This window comes from Orcinus orca, chromosome 6 (genome assembly GCF_937001465.1).
Source record: "Orcinus orca chromosome 6, mOrcOrc1.1, whole genome shotgun sequence".
Lineage (NCBI taxonomy): Eukaryota > Metazoa > Chordata > Mammalia > Artiodactyla > Delphinidae > Orcinus > Orcinus orca.
The window spans coordinates 114238452-114254538 of NC_064564.1; the positions used below are offsets into that span (position 1 = coordinate 114238452).

General features: G+C 58.8%; 2 protein-coding genes across 2 annotated transcripts; one reads left to right on the top strand and one right to left on the bottom strand.

Moving 5' to 3' along the window:
- ASB6 (ankyrin repeat and SOCS box containing 6) lies at positions 1-13049 on the bottom strand. Its single transcript, XM_004269108.4, has 6 exons — positions 12787-13049; positions 11573-11754; positions 10433-10539; positions 10224-10332; positions 9401-9487; positions 1-9298 (listed from the first exon to the last, which is right to left on the bottom strand). The coding sequence occupies exons 1-6, from the start codon at positions 12897-12899 to the stop codon at positions 8631-8633; spliced, it is 1266 nt and encodes a 421-aa protein (XP_004269156.1). The 5' UTR covers positions 12900-13049; the 3' UTR covers positions 1-8630.
- Positions 4558-7569, top strand: NTMT1 (N-terminal Xaa-Pro-Lys N-methyltransferase 1). Its single transcript, XM_004269110.4, has 3 exons — positions 4558-4719; positions 5528-5780; positions 6622-7569. Exons 1-3 carry the CDS (start codon positions 4558-4560, stop codon positions 6876-6878), a joined length of 672 nt encoding a protein of 223 aa, XP_004269158.1. The 3' UTR covers positions 6879-7569.
- Positions 13050-16087: the final 3038 nt, after the last annotated feature.

The following is a 16087-nucleotide window of genomic DNA, read 5'->3' on the forward strand; positions in this document are numbered from 1 at the left end:
CCCTCCCTCCCTTCCTTTTTCATAGAACACCCTGCCATTCTCAGAAGTCCAACGGCTGTCCACACAGAGCCAGGGAGAACAGGCCCTGTCCACGAGGGTGTGGGAAGGAAGAGGTAACATCAAGCAGGCTCGTGCCTCCCGATGCTTCCAGGCTTTTCCTTAGAGACTCGTAAATGAGGACGAGATGAGCCTGCAGAGCCTGGCGGTGACAGTTCCAACCCCATTCTCTTCCATGGATCCTGGGAACAGAGTAATAGCTGGGGTGGCTGGCCGGGGTGGCCCTGAACATCTTGGAGGGGGGCGTGGGTAGGTGGCCAGATGATCATGAAGGATTCACAGACACATTCCACTTGCTGAGGAGCAGAAGTTCCCTAGGAGCAAAGGGTCTCACTTCCCCTCCAAGCTAGCCCAGAGTGCAGGAAGCCAGACCGCCCAAGCCCCTCCCCTGTCCCTGCGGCCATGTGGCTCCTTCCTTGCTGTGATCCCAGCAGGGCAGAGTGCAGGAGGACCTCCTGCGGGTTGACTGACAGCCCCGCCGTTCCCTCTGACTCCTAGGGACCTCCTGCCCACCTCAGTCTGGACTCTGGGAGGCAAAGTGTAGACAGGGCCCCAGAAGTCATGTTTACTAATGAATCCAAGCTGTTAGGACAAATGTCAGAGTTATGCTTGCCATTTCCCGGCCTAGATGTGCCTCCCCTGGCTTGTTCCTAGAATGTACCCGTAAGTGGAATTCTTGTAAATTGGATTATTCGGGGGACCTTGACATTTAAAGGAATCATGTTGTAAGGCTTTTGGTAAAGCAAAAAATTGTATCGTCAGTAAAGGGCTTCAGTGATACCAGGTTTGAATGATTCGATTCTTGTCTGCAGGATTTTCTTAAAAGTGGAGAATGACCGGCCGCACAAAGGTCCTTCTGCGATTCATTCAGCAAAACCAGTTAGTAAACACCCACCTCGCAGCAGGTGTTAGGCTAATGGTGTAGACTTAGCGTCCCTGGGCCTCCTGGGAGGGAAGGCAGACAGATAGGCAGAGAGAGTACAGCCAGGGAAGCGTCTGGCCCCGGATTTATTCTGTTCATCTGATCGGAAGGGAACTTTGTTGAATACCTATGAGCTACATGAGACGCAGGAGAAATACAGTGATACATCTCAGGGTGTCGCCACTGCTTTCTAAGGAGTTCCCAGTCCAGTGGGGTGATAGACGCAAATACAAAGCCAGCAGTTCGTGTGAGGGGGACGGGGCCGGACTCGCTGAGCTCGCCCGAGTGGGAGCACTGCTGCGTGGCCGGCTCTGGTGCTGTCCTTCCTGAGGGGGACAGGGCCGGACTCGCTCAGCTCGTCCGAGTGGGAGCACGGCTGCATGGCCGGCTTTGGTGCTGTCCTTCCTGGTGACAGCGGAGGGGCTGGGAAAGAGTTGCCGTGGTGCCTGTCGGCGGGGGCTGGGAGCCCACTTGGCCTTTCAGACCGCGTCCACATAAGCAGCCCCCAAACCCAGGAAGGTGGATGGTAACATTCAAGCTGCTGGCTCCCTCTCCTGTCAGTTCTCAGGGAGCTACGGTGACACTTACTGTGCCACATCTGCATTCTTGGGGACTGGCAGGTCTCCACGTGCTTTTGCTTGTCACGTTCCTCGAGGCTGGAACGAGAGGTCATTCTCACAAGCAGCGCGCCGCTTCCTCCTGTGGGCTGGGGCGCGGGTGTGGGACGCTGCCGTGAGCCAGGGCTGGGGGCAGTATTTAGAACTGAGGCCCCCCAGCCTGTCACCCCAAAGGGCTCTTGGGTTGGTGCCGTAACTGGAACCGTCCTCATTGGAGTCCCAAGCCCTGTACCTGAACAGGGAAGGGAGGGGATCCGTCTGAGAGCTGATTCGAGAACCTGAAGGGGGGGGGGAGCCAGGGGTCTCTGGGGGCACAGTGGAAGGGGTCTATGGAGGGTGGAAACAGTGGCAAAGCCCAGGTCTAAGGGCGACCCTGGTGGGGCCTGTGGATGCTGTCGGCTCCCTCCTGTTCCGCAGAAGGCCCGCGTGTGACCCCTGTCCCCGGGGAACGCCCGGGTCCACAGAAGGAGCTGGGTCCGGGGACGAGGCGGCGGCCCCCTTCCCATCTGTTCCCAGTAGCCAGGCCAGGCCCTCTCCTGGTGCCCCCACTGGCTGGCTGGCGTCTCCAGAAAGGGCTGGCCGTGGCAGAAGTGGAATTGCGTCAGGGAGCAGCATTTCTGAGTTGTTTGGCTGGGGTGGTCCTGCTGCTTCTGGAAGGTTCCTTGTCTTCCAGGACAAGTTCAGAGTGCAGGTGTATGTCGGAGGCTAGCTACAGACATGGCAGTGCAGATCCTCAGCGTTTCTTGTTTTGCTCCCCTTCGCTGCTTCTGGGCCCTCAGTTGTGTGTCGAAGGCCCGTGCTTGTCCTCAGGGTGCTTTTCTGTTACTTCTCTTGAAGCTCTTAAAGCACTTCTCGGTCTTACGGGGGTTTCAGCTGGTTTTGAGGACCATACCGGGAGGTCAGTGACTTAACTACAGCCCCGTGGAGTACTGTAAAGGGGGCGGAGTGAGCCCCCGGGAGCACAGACTTGCACAGCTTTCCTGGGGGACTGGGGGCTTTCACCCCTGCACTGAGGGACTCCTGTGGCTCGGTGCCGGGACGCAGTGGTGAAAAGGCAAGGTCCTACCTCGGGGGCTTCCATTCTAGTGGAGGCCAGATGGTCAGTAAACTGTCATTTCAGCTAGAAATACGCACTCCGAAGGCAGGAACCACGGGCATCGAGTAAGCGTGTTGGAGGAAGGCACCTTAGACTGGCCAGGGAAGGCCTCTTTGAGGTGACACGTAAGTGAAACCCTGTGTTGAAAATCAGCTGCTCACGGGGGAAGGCCCAGGGCTCGGCAAACGCACGGGCCCCTTGACCTTGGGTAGGATGCCACCGTGTGCATCGCCTCCCTCCTCTACATGGGGCCCGTGGGGTGACTGCGTCGCAGTGAGTCGTGAGGGTCCAGTGGCCAGCGAAGAGTGCGCAATGCGTGTGGGCAGAGGATGGGTGGCTGCTACCCCCGTTCTGTCTCCTGGCACGGCACCACCGTTCCTGCACCGTCGCCACTCAGCCCCCGCAGGCTGGGTCCCCGCACACCCCTGCCCTTCAGAAACTCAGCTGATCAGTTTCCCGTTGTTGACAGACTGGGCCCATGGCCCCAGGCTGCACTCAGGGCGCTGTACTCCAGGCCCCGTCTGCCAGGACGGGCTCACCTCCCACACTCTTTTCTCTGTCCACACCGCAGCCAGCCCGGCCGTCCCCAGCCCTCTGTGTGGCACGCGTGCCATGCCACCTCTGCTCTGTCCCTGTGCCCTTCCAGAGCATTCCTCGTCCTCCGGGCCCGGCCTTCTCCTGGCTGCTGCCCCGCCCGCCATTCGGAAGGGACTCCTCTACCCCTCGAGTTCCCATAGCACTTTGTGGCTCAACGAGAGTCCTCGTTTCTGCCTCGTGTTCTCATTGGCTCCATTTCTTCCCTGTCTCCCCTGCTGTAAGCCTCTGGGTGTTGAACCTTATCTGGACAAGCCTCACGGCGGCTGGAACGGCCCTGCGCTCGGCAAGCATCTGTAGATGAGCGCGGTGCCTCGGGAGAGGTGTGACCCTCCACCCCCTACGTGGCGTGGCCCAGCTGGCTGAATGTGGCGCTGGCGGTGGGCCTCCGCTCTGCCATCAGGGCCCGGCCGTCTGCTTTCACTCTCCCCTGTAGCCCACGCGGCTGCCAACGCAGCCTTCCAGAAGCACACATCTCAGGCCACTCCCTGCTTAACCTAGAGTAGTTCCGGCTCGCTGTTCTTTGGTGTGAAGTCGGAACTAGTAAACATGACCCTTAGGACCCCGAGTTTCCCGTTGGAAGGGCAACGCACGCGCCTGTCTTCCTGGTTGCTGAGCGAACGCTTCCTCATCCTTGATGTTAGCTGGTGTGTCGCTTCTCCTGACACCTGTGCTCTGCCAGCACCTTGTACCTCTCCGCAGCCCTCACACATGCCTGATCGTGTATCCGCCTGGCCGTCTCCCTGTTCACAGACAGCACCTGGCACAGAGTCAGGCTCATGGGTAACCGTGGACTGGACCCCGCAGTGAGCTTATTTCTGCGCTCGCGACGGAGGAAGGGAGGCGTGGGGCCCCTCGGGCCCTGCTGGGATCACCCGGAATGTCTGCTATAGGAGGCTTGGGTTCCTTGCTTTGTTTTCATTTCTCTTAAGTGTAGATCGGGGTTCTCCGTACCTTGGGTTCAGAAGCCACTGAGTCAGGTGTCATGTAGGGTAAGGAAAGAACTAGAAGCCAGGACTCTGGGTGTCCTGCTCTGACATGAAGATAGCTTTGCAAAATGACTTGAATGCAAGAGACGGGGGGCAATGCCCTCTAATGGGTAGAAGCAGGTTGGGGGACACTGGCCACTCCTCTGCGTCAGGCAGGATCGTGTGACCAGCAGAAGCATGCGGGGAGCCCAGGGCCCTCAACCTGGCTGCTTCCCTCCTTTTTTTATTCAGGGACACCGCTGCTGAGTCTGGTGCCTGAGCAAAGACGTGGCTGGTGACAGCATGACGAGCGAGGTGATAGAGGACGAGAAACAATTCTATTCCAAGGCCAAGACGTACTGGAAGGAGGTCCCGGCCACCGTGGACGGCATGCTCGGGGGGTATGGCCACATCTCCAGCATCGACATCACCAGCTCCCGGAAGTTCCTGCAGAGGTTTCTGAGGGTAGGCAGGGCTGCTGTGCTCTCCAGGAGGAGAGGCGGTGGCGCCGGTGGCACTGCCTGCTCTGCGTGGGGCGCCACCTTCCCACTCGCCGCCACAGGGTCACCTCATTGTGTCCACGACCCAGGCCTTGAAGAGCGGGTGGGGCGGGGTGACTCACAGGCTTTGCCCCAAGGTCACCCGACAGGAGGCAGCTGTTACGCTGGGGCCTCTCGGTGCCGGAACGGAGCAGGCTCCTCACAAACTGTTCTATTTTTCCAGAGGCAAAACCTTTGCTCTCCTGCCGTGTTTGCAAGCATCTGGGCTGTGGGTGTTGGCCGTTCGGCCAGCACAGGCTTCTCGTTCCTCGCCCCACCACCCTCCTCTGTGCCAGGCTGGCATCGCCGTGGCCAGAGCCTCCCTGCCTGTCCCTCGGCAAACACCGAGGCTGCTGCCTGCCCCCTGCTCCACCCACGTTCCATCTTCCCAGATTTGTTCACTGAGTGCCCTCTTCCATCCTTTTACTGCTTGAATTCTTTATTCTCTCTCTGCTGCTGTCCTTTTAATGGGGTCTCAGGAGTGACAGGAGATGAACGCACCTACTTAACACCTTTAAGTGGAGGTTGGCTTTCACGTTAGAAACATGTGGCCCAGGAAAAGGCTGTGCTGTGCTTACGCCCACTGCTGGCCCCACCGGTGCCAGCTGCCGGCCTGTGCCCAGGCCTGATCTGAGTAGTTCCAGGGGCTCGTGAGGAAAGGCCCCTTCGCAGTGACAGGGTCCCTGTGGCTTTCTAACCCTTCCTTATAGTCTGTGCCTTCTCTGCTCTTTCAGGAAGGCCCAAACAAGACGGGAACCTCGTACGCCCTGGACTGCGGAGCCGGCATCGGAAGGATCACCAAGAGGCTGCTCTTGCCTCTCTTCGGAGTGGTGGACATGGTGGACGTGACGGAGGACTTTCTGGTCAAGGCCAAGACCTACCTGGGTGAGGAAGGCAAGAGAGTGAGGAACTTCTTCTGCTGCGGCCTCCAGGACTTCAGCCCGGAGCCGCACTCTTACGACGTCATCTGGATCCAGTGGGTGATAGGTGAGCATCCCGCGCCCCTTCTCCGCCTGCCTGCACGTCTCTCACCGCAGAGGCTGGGCTTCCCAAGGCCGTGGGAGCTGAGGCTCTGGCGCTGCTGCAGAGGGCGGCCAGCGGGCATTCCTCGAATCCTCCCTGCACTCGCCAGGACTCCACCTACAAGGTTCACTTGCTGCCATGTTTTGTTTCAACTCAATACCTGCTGTGACCCATTTGGGGACAGATTTTGTTGTTGAGAAGTTTTAATTATCAGTAACTTACTGCATTCAAAGAATGTGGAAATGAGTTTTCATAAGGGCTTTCAGTAAGAGGAAGAGTTGGAGCCCTGGCCGCCCCTCTGCCGTTCGCGGTGAGCGAGCCGTTTTACCACCCGGTCCTGCACCCACTTGGCCTGAAGGCGTACCCAGGGTGCTCTCCTCAGGCTGCCCACCTAGCAGCAGGCCACCTCCTCCAGGTGGGCGGCCCAGGCTGCTGGGAACACGCTGGATTTGCCCTGTATTTTGTGGTCCTCAAAAGCCTGTTAGGAGTTGTGATGTAGGGAAGGAACTCTGTTTGGTACACTCCGCTGATCCAGGCCTAGGAGGGGCGGGTGGAGTGTAGGTGTTGGGCACGGCCTGGAAGTCACCCAGTCAGGGTGAAATCCCAGCAGCATACGTTGTGATTGCCCTTGGGTAGGTGACTTTTGAGCCCGTTTCCTCTTAAAATGGGCTTTGGTAAACCCCTCCGGGCTGTTGAAAGCCAGTGGCCCTGTGTGTTCAGCACTGAGTAAGTGCTCAGCAAGTGGACACGCAGTGGCATGGAGGGGCTGGCATCCTTCCCTCGTGACGGCCTCTGCCTCCCCCAGGCCACCTGACCGATCAGCACCTGGCCGAGTTCCTGCGGCGCTGCAAGCGGGGCCTCCGCCCCAACGGCATCATCGTCATCAAAGACAACATGGCCCAGGAGGGCGTGATCCTGGATGATGTGGACAGCAGCGTGTGCCGGGACCTCGACGTGGTCCACAGGATCGTCCGCAGCGCGGGCCTCAGCCTCCTGGCCCAGGAGCGGCAGGAGAACCTTCCGGACGAGATCTACCACGTGTACAGCTTAGCCCTGAGATGAGCGGGGCTGGCAGGAGAGAGGGACCAGTGTGGGTGGGGGAGGACTGGCAGCTGCACGCGGTCCACACGCTCAACCTCGATGGTTCGGGGGTGCTGAGCGGGGCCGCGAAATATACCTGTCTGCCGTCCACTCACTATACAGACTCTTATTAAAAAGGCATAAGGGGACCCAGTCGGGAGGGGTGCCACTGAATGGGGCAGCGAGGCCCGAGTGAGCGGCGGGGACTGGGCCCTGTGGACCCATGCGACCCCTGGGCCTCCGATGCTCGCCTCGTGGGAATCCGGCGGTCCCATCAGAAGTGAGACTCCCTGCTCTCCAGTAACAGCACCTGGCCTTCCTGCCACAGGCCTGGCTGGCGTAAGAGGAAGAGAGTAACCACTAAAGCGGTTGCCGAGGACCTTACACCTCCAGAGGGGAGGGGAGCGGAGCTGGGCCCGTGGAGCCTGCGGCCCTCAGCACCCTCCTGCCTGCGCTGGGCCTACGTGGTGCCTGCCGAGCGGTGCAGTTGATGGGATGTCCACGTTCCGGGTGCTATTGGGAGATGGGGCCCTGGGGCCCTTAACGTGATCGTCACCACAGCCTGCACGGAGGGGAGAGGCCTGGAGCTTCCCTCTCGGCTGTGCCTTGTGGCTCCTCCTTAGGGGGCATTTTCAGTCAAAAATAAAAGGGTGAACCCCTGTACTGGAAAGGCCTTCGCCAGTGTGGAGTGGTGCTTTTCTTTACTGGGACAACAGTGCTGTGCTGCTTGAAAGCTGCTCTCCTGAGCGGGGCATCTCCTCGTGCCTCTGCCGCCTCTTCTTCGGCTGCCGTGGACCCTTTACCCTGAACTCGGGAAAGGGGGGGGGGCGGGGCAGAAATGTTATACAAGGACCTTTAAGGCCAAGGGAAATCAGTTTAATTTTATAATATATCATTGGGTTGTCTCAGCTCATCTCCCAGGCATTTACACAATTCACAGTGACCACCTCGTGTGACTTGCAGACAGCCTGCTGAGGGCTCAGCCCAGGGCGGAGGCTGGCTTTCAGCCTCGGTGGCTTCCTCCATCAGATGATCCCGCACAAAGCGAGACACTTTGGAAGGACAGCCCCTGGCCATGCATGATTGCTTTGTAGAAGGCATGGTCCCCAGAACCCCAGGTTTGGCACAAACAGCTGCCACCAGAGCAGAGCCCTGCACCCTGGGGGGCGACCTGGGCCCAGAGCTGCAGACGCCGCAGGAGGCAGCTCAGCTTCCTCCCTGCCTGCCCAGAAGCACTTGCTTTCTGACGGACTCTGGAGCGGAGGCGCGTGTACAGGGTCTCGGCTGGGCTGCACCCCGCGGGCCCCTCCCGCCTGCTCCGGCCTCAGCCGCGTCTCCACGCAGAACAGGCCAGCTTCCTGCAGCCCGCAGGAGGGCCCGGTCTCGGAGCTACCCTGCTTCTCTAAATGCCTGGCGCTTCCCTCAGACTGAGAGGGTACAAACGTGTCCCAAGTCTAAACCCTGTCCCTTGTTCCACTGTGGGGTGAGACTTGGGGGTGCTGCCAGAGGGAAGCGGGGGCGGTCTGCCTTGAAGACGGAAGCCTTTCCCCACTGGGGTGCTTGCAGCTGCCGGGTTCCACCTGGCTTTCTCTGTCCTCAGTAAGGATCCAGTCTCACCTCCAACATGCACCTTCTGACAGACGGGGCTGAAGGTTCTCCCCTAAGGCCGCCACAGGTACTTAAATCCACCAACAGGTTGAGCTGCCCAGACCCTGTTCCCTGCAGTCGCGGCTGTCAGATGTCGTCTTCGACGGTGCCACTGTGCTCACTGAGGAGGTACCACTTGAGCCTGTCGGGCAGAGGTAGGGCCTTGACCTTCGTGTCCACAGGCCACGGCTGAAGGTAGAGCCGGATGTAAACGCGACACAGGTGCTTGAGGGGTGGGGGGTAGCTCTCCAGCTGCCTCAAGGAGAAGTGAAGGGCCTGGATCTTGTCTGCCAGGCTGCCCACGGGATGGATATCGAAGTTTTCAGGCAGCTGGAGTTTGTGGGAATTAGTCACCATGAGATCCAGGACGGTCTCAGCTTTGCGCAGCAGGTCCACGTGACTCTCGTCCTCCGCGCAGCCTGGGTGGGAGCAGAGCCTCTCGAAGATGATGTGGAAGCCGGACCAGCAGGACGCGCCGTGGAGGGAACAGTTATAGGCGGCCCCGGACTCCAGCAGGAAGCGCAGGAGGGGGAAGTGCAGCTTAAAGCTCTTGAGGCAGATGTGCGTGAGGGACTCGTGGGCCGGGCACTCGCTGGGGTCGGCGCCGTGAGCCAGCAGCAGCTGCGTTACTTGGAAGCAGAAGCGGTTGATCAACTGGGCCTCCTCTTTGTCACCTCCCACCGTCTCACCCAGCAGAAAGATGATGCAGGTGAACACGGTGTCCCCGTCTTTGGTGGTAGCCTTGACATCCGCCCCTAGAAGAACCAGGAGGGAGAAGAGACGGTGGGAGGAGGCCTTAAACCCTGGCAAAGCAATGCTTCGTGTTCCAGGGGGCAGCATGGAAGGACAAGGCTCACCTCCTTCCAGCAAGAGGCGGATGTTCTCAGTGTTGTGGATTTGCACCCCGTCACTGCTGGCCAGAGCATGGAGCAGAGCAGTCTTTCCTAGGGAGGGAGAGTGAGTGGGGGGCAGTGGGAGGCCAGGAAGCCGAGGTCAGGCCAACCCCAGAGGTGGAAGGGAAACACAGACCCTCGGGACCAGAAAACGAACTTCAAAAATGACTGACCTCTCTCACCTGGGGCTGAGGGTGACAGGTTTCTTTCTTTTGAATTTTTTTTATTTTTTGAATTTATTTATTTTTTATATAGCAGGTTCCCACTAGCTATCTGTTTTACACATAGTAGTGTATACATGTCAATCCCAATCTCCCAATTCATCCCACCACCAGCCCCCCTGCCACTTTCCCCCCTTGGTGTCCATACGTTTGTTCTCTACATCTGTGTCTCTATTTCTGCGCGGAGGATGACAGGTTTCTGGCCATTCTTTCTCCACTCACACAAAAATGGGAACAGAAGGGCCAGGGGAAGCAGGACTTTTCTAGACCCTGAGATGCTACCTGAGACCCAGGCTGGGTCTCTCCCGACACGGAGCCCAGTCCCTCAGAAGCTGAGCACACAGGTACCCCATTTCCTCCTACAGATGCCCTTACGGGACCGATGACGCACTGCCTCTCAAGCCTCGGCGAGTCAGCAAAATGCACCAGTGTGCGCCCAGCCGTGCTGTGCCATCAGAGGGGCCGCCTCCAGCCTGCCTGCCAAGCCATCGCCCCGGGTTACCCTGGGTAACCCCACAAGGCAATTCGGCCCAGGCCCACCCTGCTCCTCTACAGGAGGCACCCACCATGCTTGTCGGCCGCGTTGACATCTGCTCCAAGGTCCAGGAGGCGCTGCAGGCAGGGCAGGCGCTCCGGCTCCTCGCTGGCCAGGTCCAAGGGGCTGCTCTCGTGGATCTGAGTCAAGAAAGCACAGCCGCGTCGGCCCGGGGGCCTGTGAGCTGCTCAGGGCCCTGACCACATCCCCCCTTCAGAGCAGGCCGGACCTGGCTCTTACCCGGTCCCTGCGGTTAATGTCGGCCCCGTGGCGCACCAGCAGCTCCACCATGTCAGGCTGGTTTCGCAGGACGGCGATGTGCAGGGCCGTGTAGTAGGTGACCGGGTCTGAGGGCACAGACACAGCTTACGTCAGTCCTGCCTGTCGGCACATTCTCGCAGGGTCCCAGGACCAGCCTGGCAGCCCAGCCGCAGTGCTCCGACCTAAGGGCTCCCAGCACCACGAGGGGTCAGGACACAGCTGTCTTCGTCGGACAGTGCATGGAGTCAGGCCTAGGTTTGGGTCCTGGGGCTGTTCTGATTAATGGACATCGTACTTAATCCGGGTTTTAGTTCCTTCTGTAAAATGGGACCTAAACAGGGCTGTTGGGAGGAATACGCAGAGTGACAGCTCCGTAAGTCTTGCAATAAAAGCCAAGTTCTCACAGCTGGGTCTCCCAGTGGCTGACTTCACAATGCCTCCCCCACCTCTCTCAGCTCTGTGACCCTCCAGGAGCCTAGAAGCCTCTGAGCCTGTCCTCAAATGGGGAGGGGAGACACGCCTGGCCACATCCTGTGTCAGCACAAAACCCCCAAGTCGGCCCCAAGTCAGCCCTGCATGTCTCCTGGCCGACTCTGCCTGCCCTCCCAGGGTGAAAGCAAAGAGGGAAGGAATAATGGCTCATCACCACCCCCAGCACACAAGCTAGAAGCCAACACCGTCCTGCCGTCATTTATGCCCAGTGAGTCTTATCTGTTTTCCCCTCTCCCTGTGGCAGGAACAAGAATGCAAGGTGGCTCAGAACGAGTGTCAGAAAATTACATTCCCTGAGCTCTGGGCACAGCGCCAGCAGCCACATTTTCACATTAATGGAAGCAGGGATTTACCTGGGAGCTGGGGGAAAGTTTGCTAAAGCAATCACATGGTAGAAGCAGTGACAAACTCGCTCTTGATCAGAGGTGGTTAAGGGCCATTTGAAAGCCCGCAGGGGGATGGGAGGCCACCCAATGTGGGTGTCCTTAGTCATCACCCGTGACATAAATGAGGGAAGTATCTCCCAAGAGAACAGTAAAAGCAGAGCCCGAAGGCTTGGCCGTCCACCCAAAGCAGGGCCACACTTAAGCCACCTACCCACCCCGGCCCCTCTGGGCTCCAGCTGACCTTCGAAGTTGAGGTTGGCCCCATTCCGCAGGAGAACGTCAGCTGCACGCGTCAGTCCCAGCTCAGCCATCTTCAGCAGGGCGTTGCTCACGCCTTCCTGGTAAAATGGAGAGTGGGCTTTTCTCTCCAGCAGCTCAGTGAGAACAAGGATCCGGCTCTCCTCGCTGGCGACATAACTGGGCCTGGGGCAGGAGAGAGGCAGACCAGTTGAGGGTGGGAACAGGGGTGGGACCAGCTGGCTGGGTACCCTGTGGGCAGGTGGCCTTTAGTCTCCTGCTGTCACACACAGGCAGGGCCCTGGCTCCGTGGGGCTGAAAGTCTCTTTAGAAAAGGTCGGTGGTAGAGAGGGCCAAGCTGGATCTGCTCACTGGAGCAGACTCCTCGGGTTTGCTGAGAAAGGACTGGGGCTGTCTTCAGCCTCCCTCCAAGCGGCCCAGAGAATCTAGCCCCTGGCTTGGGTACAAAGCCTCATACACCTGGGCTGTTGGCACTGAAGGGAACTCTTGTGGCCAAGATCAAGTACCAGACACTGACACCCTCCCACCGCAGACAGTGACTGTCCCTGAGCTGCAGAGGATGCCAGAGCAGCCCAGGCAACCCCACAGCCAGGGCAGTCAGCAGACCTCCTCCCTCGCTCACACCCAGGGACGTCTGGTGTTCCGAAGGCTGAGCGCACACAAAGTCCCACCCACCTACCTCCCTCGCCAATTCCAACGGGTCCCCAAAACGCACACCTGATCCCCCTTTCCTCTGCTCTTTTCTCTGTTCCACCTAATACACTATTTACTTAAGTTCACTTATGACCGTCGGTCTCTCTCCTCTGGAGCACAAGCATCATGAAGGCTGGGGGTTTAGCTCACTGACGTAGCCCTGAACGATGCGCTTTCTAACACCGTTCCCACTGGTTCACGGATAGACCCGCGCCTGTGCAAACTCGGCTATGAAAAGCGCATTTCGCACTGCTCACAGATTCCACCCTGCTCCTCTGCAACTCCAGGTGGAGGGCACAGGACAGGCAGGGCGCAGGGTGGGGCCCTGAGGCGGAGGCCACCGACACCCCACCCTCCGGCCCTGCCTGCGCTAGCTGGGAGCCCTCACCACCGCCGTCTGTCTTATCTGTCAGGTGGGGACACCGCCCGCCTCGCCCCGCCATGTTTGTAGTGACAATGAAAGGGAGGCAGCTCCGGGTCGGAGGCGGGAAGGGAGCGAGTTACCCGTCCAGGGGCTCCTGCCGCTCGGGGTCCTGGATGCCCAAGGAGCCCAGAATCGCATCCACTAGCGGCTGGTACTCGAAGATAATCCTCCGGAAGCCGTGCAGGAACGGCATTGCGGCGGCTGCACCTTCCGCCGAGGCCGAGACGCCGATTGGGCACGTTCCGGGGGCCGCGGTCTCAGCCAGGCTTGGCCACTGCTGGTCCAGTCCCCTCGCCGGCCAACTGCACCGCCCAACCAACAGCTCCGCGCCGGAAGTAACACTGACACTTCCGGCCCGCTCCGGCCCGGGAAAGAGAGCGGGGGACGACAGCGCCCTCTGCGGGCTGGGAGGACCGCGGCGCGACTGGGCGCGCCAGCTGGGGGTGTCTGGGGGGCGGCCCTGGGGGACTGCAGGGCGCGAACCTGCAGCCCAGCCGGATCCCAGCCCTTGGAGGGCCCGTCCCTTGCCTGCCCGGCCCGGCTCCGCCCTGCGATCCCGCCCGCGGCCGCTGGGCGTCGTCCGAGCTCCGCCCATTGAGCGAGCACACCGGCTTCACCCCTGTCCAACTCCCCCCGCGGTGGAGGTGACTCGAACCCCCGGCGCCCGCGAGCCGCCATGGACTCGGGTCGGACCACGGCTGGGCCTGGCTCTCGCCTCGCCCCACGCTGACTGGACCACACCCAACCCGACGGGCGATGGGGATGATTCCTGAGTCTCTGTGCCCTGGAGCTCCTGGCCCCGCAGGCTGCCGGCTCCTTCCACTTTCTGCCTGATGGACTCAATGAACTTCAATTTCTTCACCTGTATAATGGGGATAATCAAACGCACGCGAGAACCTGGATCAAGAGCTCTGTCACTGTGGGTGGAAGTGGAGTCTAGCAGGAAGGAGCCCAAGCCTGGGGCCACTTTTCTGGGGTGTAGGCATCCGGCCTTGGGCCTCGCATTTGAACCTCCACAACCTTGAGGCCCACAGTGGAGCCCTGATGTCTTCGTGATTCTGGAAAGTCCGTTATGAAGAGGTGCGCCAGTCCCAGCTGTGCCCGTGGCAGCCCTGGTCTCCCATCCACCCCCACTTCCACCACATGGGCGTGGGAGCTCTCCCGCCTGGCACCTGTCAGAGGCAAGCGTTGTTGAGCGAAGTAGAAAACGTTTAGAGATGAATTTAAAGACAACCCCGTATGTCTATGATTAAATGTAAAAAGATAGATAGAATAAGGCTCCCCTGCCAAGAGCAAAAACAGTCTTAGCAAGAAAACCCAGTCCAAGGTATTCCAGGTCCAGCTATGGGGACCCAGCAGTGTGGAGTACACAGCAGGGGCTGGATAATTGCTCACTGTTATTATTGTTCAGTTTACAAGGTTGTTGTGCGTATCAAGTGATGAGCTATTAAAATCCCCATCAGGCCTCAGAAGGCCTCGTTTTGCCTGCCCCTCCGTTGCCTAAAGGAGCAAGAAAGAGGAGTGGGGTTTAAGCCCTGTGAGGACAGGCCAGCTTAGGGTTGCCAGAAGGGGCTCCAGACCAAAGGGTCCCTGGTTCCCAGCACACATCTGCCTTGGTTCTCACTCCAGGAAGAAGTATCTTCTCCTTAAGTGAAATTGGGACATTTTTTTGCTCACGTCGCCAATTTCCAGCTTGTCTGGTAAAATCAGAACATCGGGCACCTGGGCCCAAATTCCTATCTGGCGACAAGGTGCATCTGGATGGGGGCTTGCTCTGAAGTGCCCCAGTCTCCCCAGACGTTACCCTGGGGGTTTGGGAATGTCTGCCCCTGTCTGAAGGATCCACACCCCACCCCTCTGTTGATCCCCAGGCCCTGAATGGTGCAGCAGCCCCCAGGTTTCACAGCCCTATTTGATCCCGGGTCACTTGCTCCACGGCGCAGGTGAGAGCCCCGAGGGGCCTGGAGAAGGCTAGAGCACGTGGAGGTAACTGGAGGAGGCCCACCTAGAATGGGGTCCAGGGCAGAACTGGGAGTGGTGGGCACAGCCCGGTCTGAGGCCAGCTTCTGCCCTGGCTTCATAAGGCTGTGGTAACAAAGCACCACAGACTGGATGGCTTCGAACAACAGAAGTGTATTCTCTCCCAGTTCTGGGGGCCGGAAGTCTGACGTCAAAGTGTAGGCAGGGCCATGCTCATCTGAAGACACTAGGGAAGGTTCTGGCAGCCCCGGGCTTGGCTTGTGGCAGCGTCACCCCAATCCCTGCCTACCTTTGTGTTCACGTGGCCTTCTTCCCTGTGTCTGTCTCTCTGTCCAAATCTCCCTGTCCTTCCTAAATGGCGCCAGTCACTGGATTTTGGCCCACCCTAATCCAGTGTGAATTCATTTTAACTTGATTACCTTTGCCAAAACCTTATTTCCAAATAGGATCACTGTCATAGTTTCCACAGGGTTAGGACTTGAAAATATCTCTTTGGAGGACACAACTGAAGGTGCTCCAATGGATGACCCCGGCACGGCCCTTCTGGTCTCTGGGCCTCAGTTTCCCCACCTGTAACCTGAAGGCCCTTCAGCTCTGACAGTGTTGGAGCCAATGAAGAGGTCCTTGATGTCACCGATGGGCTCTACCACCAAGAAAACTATAACTGTCCTGTGATTAGGATGGTGACAATCATGAATTCACTTTTTTTTTTTTTTTTTTGGCTGCCTTGGGTCTTCGTTGCTGCGCGGGGGCTTTCTCTAGTTGCAGTGAGTGGAGTCTACTCTTCGTTGAGGTGCACGGGCTTCTCATTGCGGTGGCTTCTCTTGTTGCGGAGCACGGACTATAGGCACGTGGGCTTCAGTAGTTGCAGCACATGGGCTCAGTAGTTGTGGCGCATGGGCTTAGTTGCTCCGCGGCATGTAGGATCTTCCCAGACCGGGGATCAAACCTGTGTCCCCTGCATTGGCAGGCGGATTCTTAACCACTGCGCCACCAGGGAAGTCCCAATCACAAGTTAACTTTTATTTACTGAGCGCTTTTGATGTGCCAGGCACTGTACTAAACACTTGACATACTAATCTTAATACACACCCCGTAAGTAGGTGATGGTATTAAACCCGTTTTCAACAAGGAAACTGAGGCTCAGAGAGGTTTGGATGCTTGCCCGATGTTAAACAGCTAGGTTGGGATTTTAACCCAAGTTTGGGGGGGCTCTTCCATATACCTGGCCTCAGGTGCCCTGCAGTTCCTCTGGTTCTGGGCCTGAGAGGGTCTGGATATGCTGGAGGGAGGGGCTGAGCCCTGCTCTGTCACAGTCCTTGGGCACCACACCATTGAGCAGGCCCTGTCGCCTGCCCGTCTCCCAGGCTCCTATCTTTAGAAAGCTCCATGACCCATGAC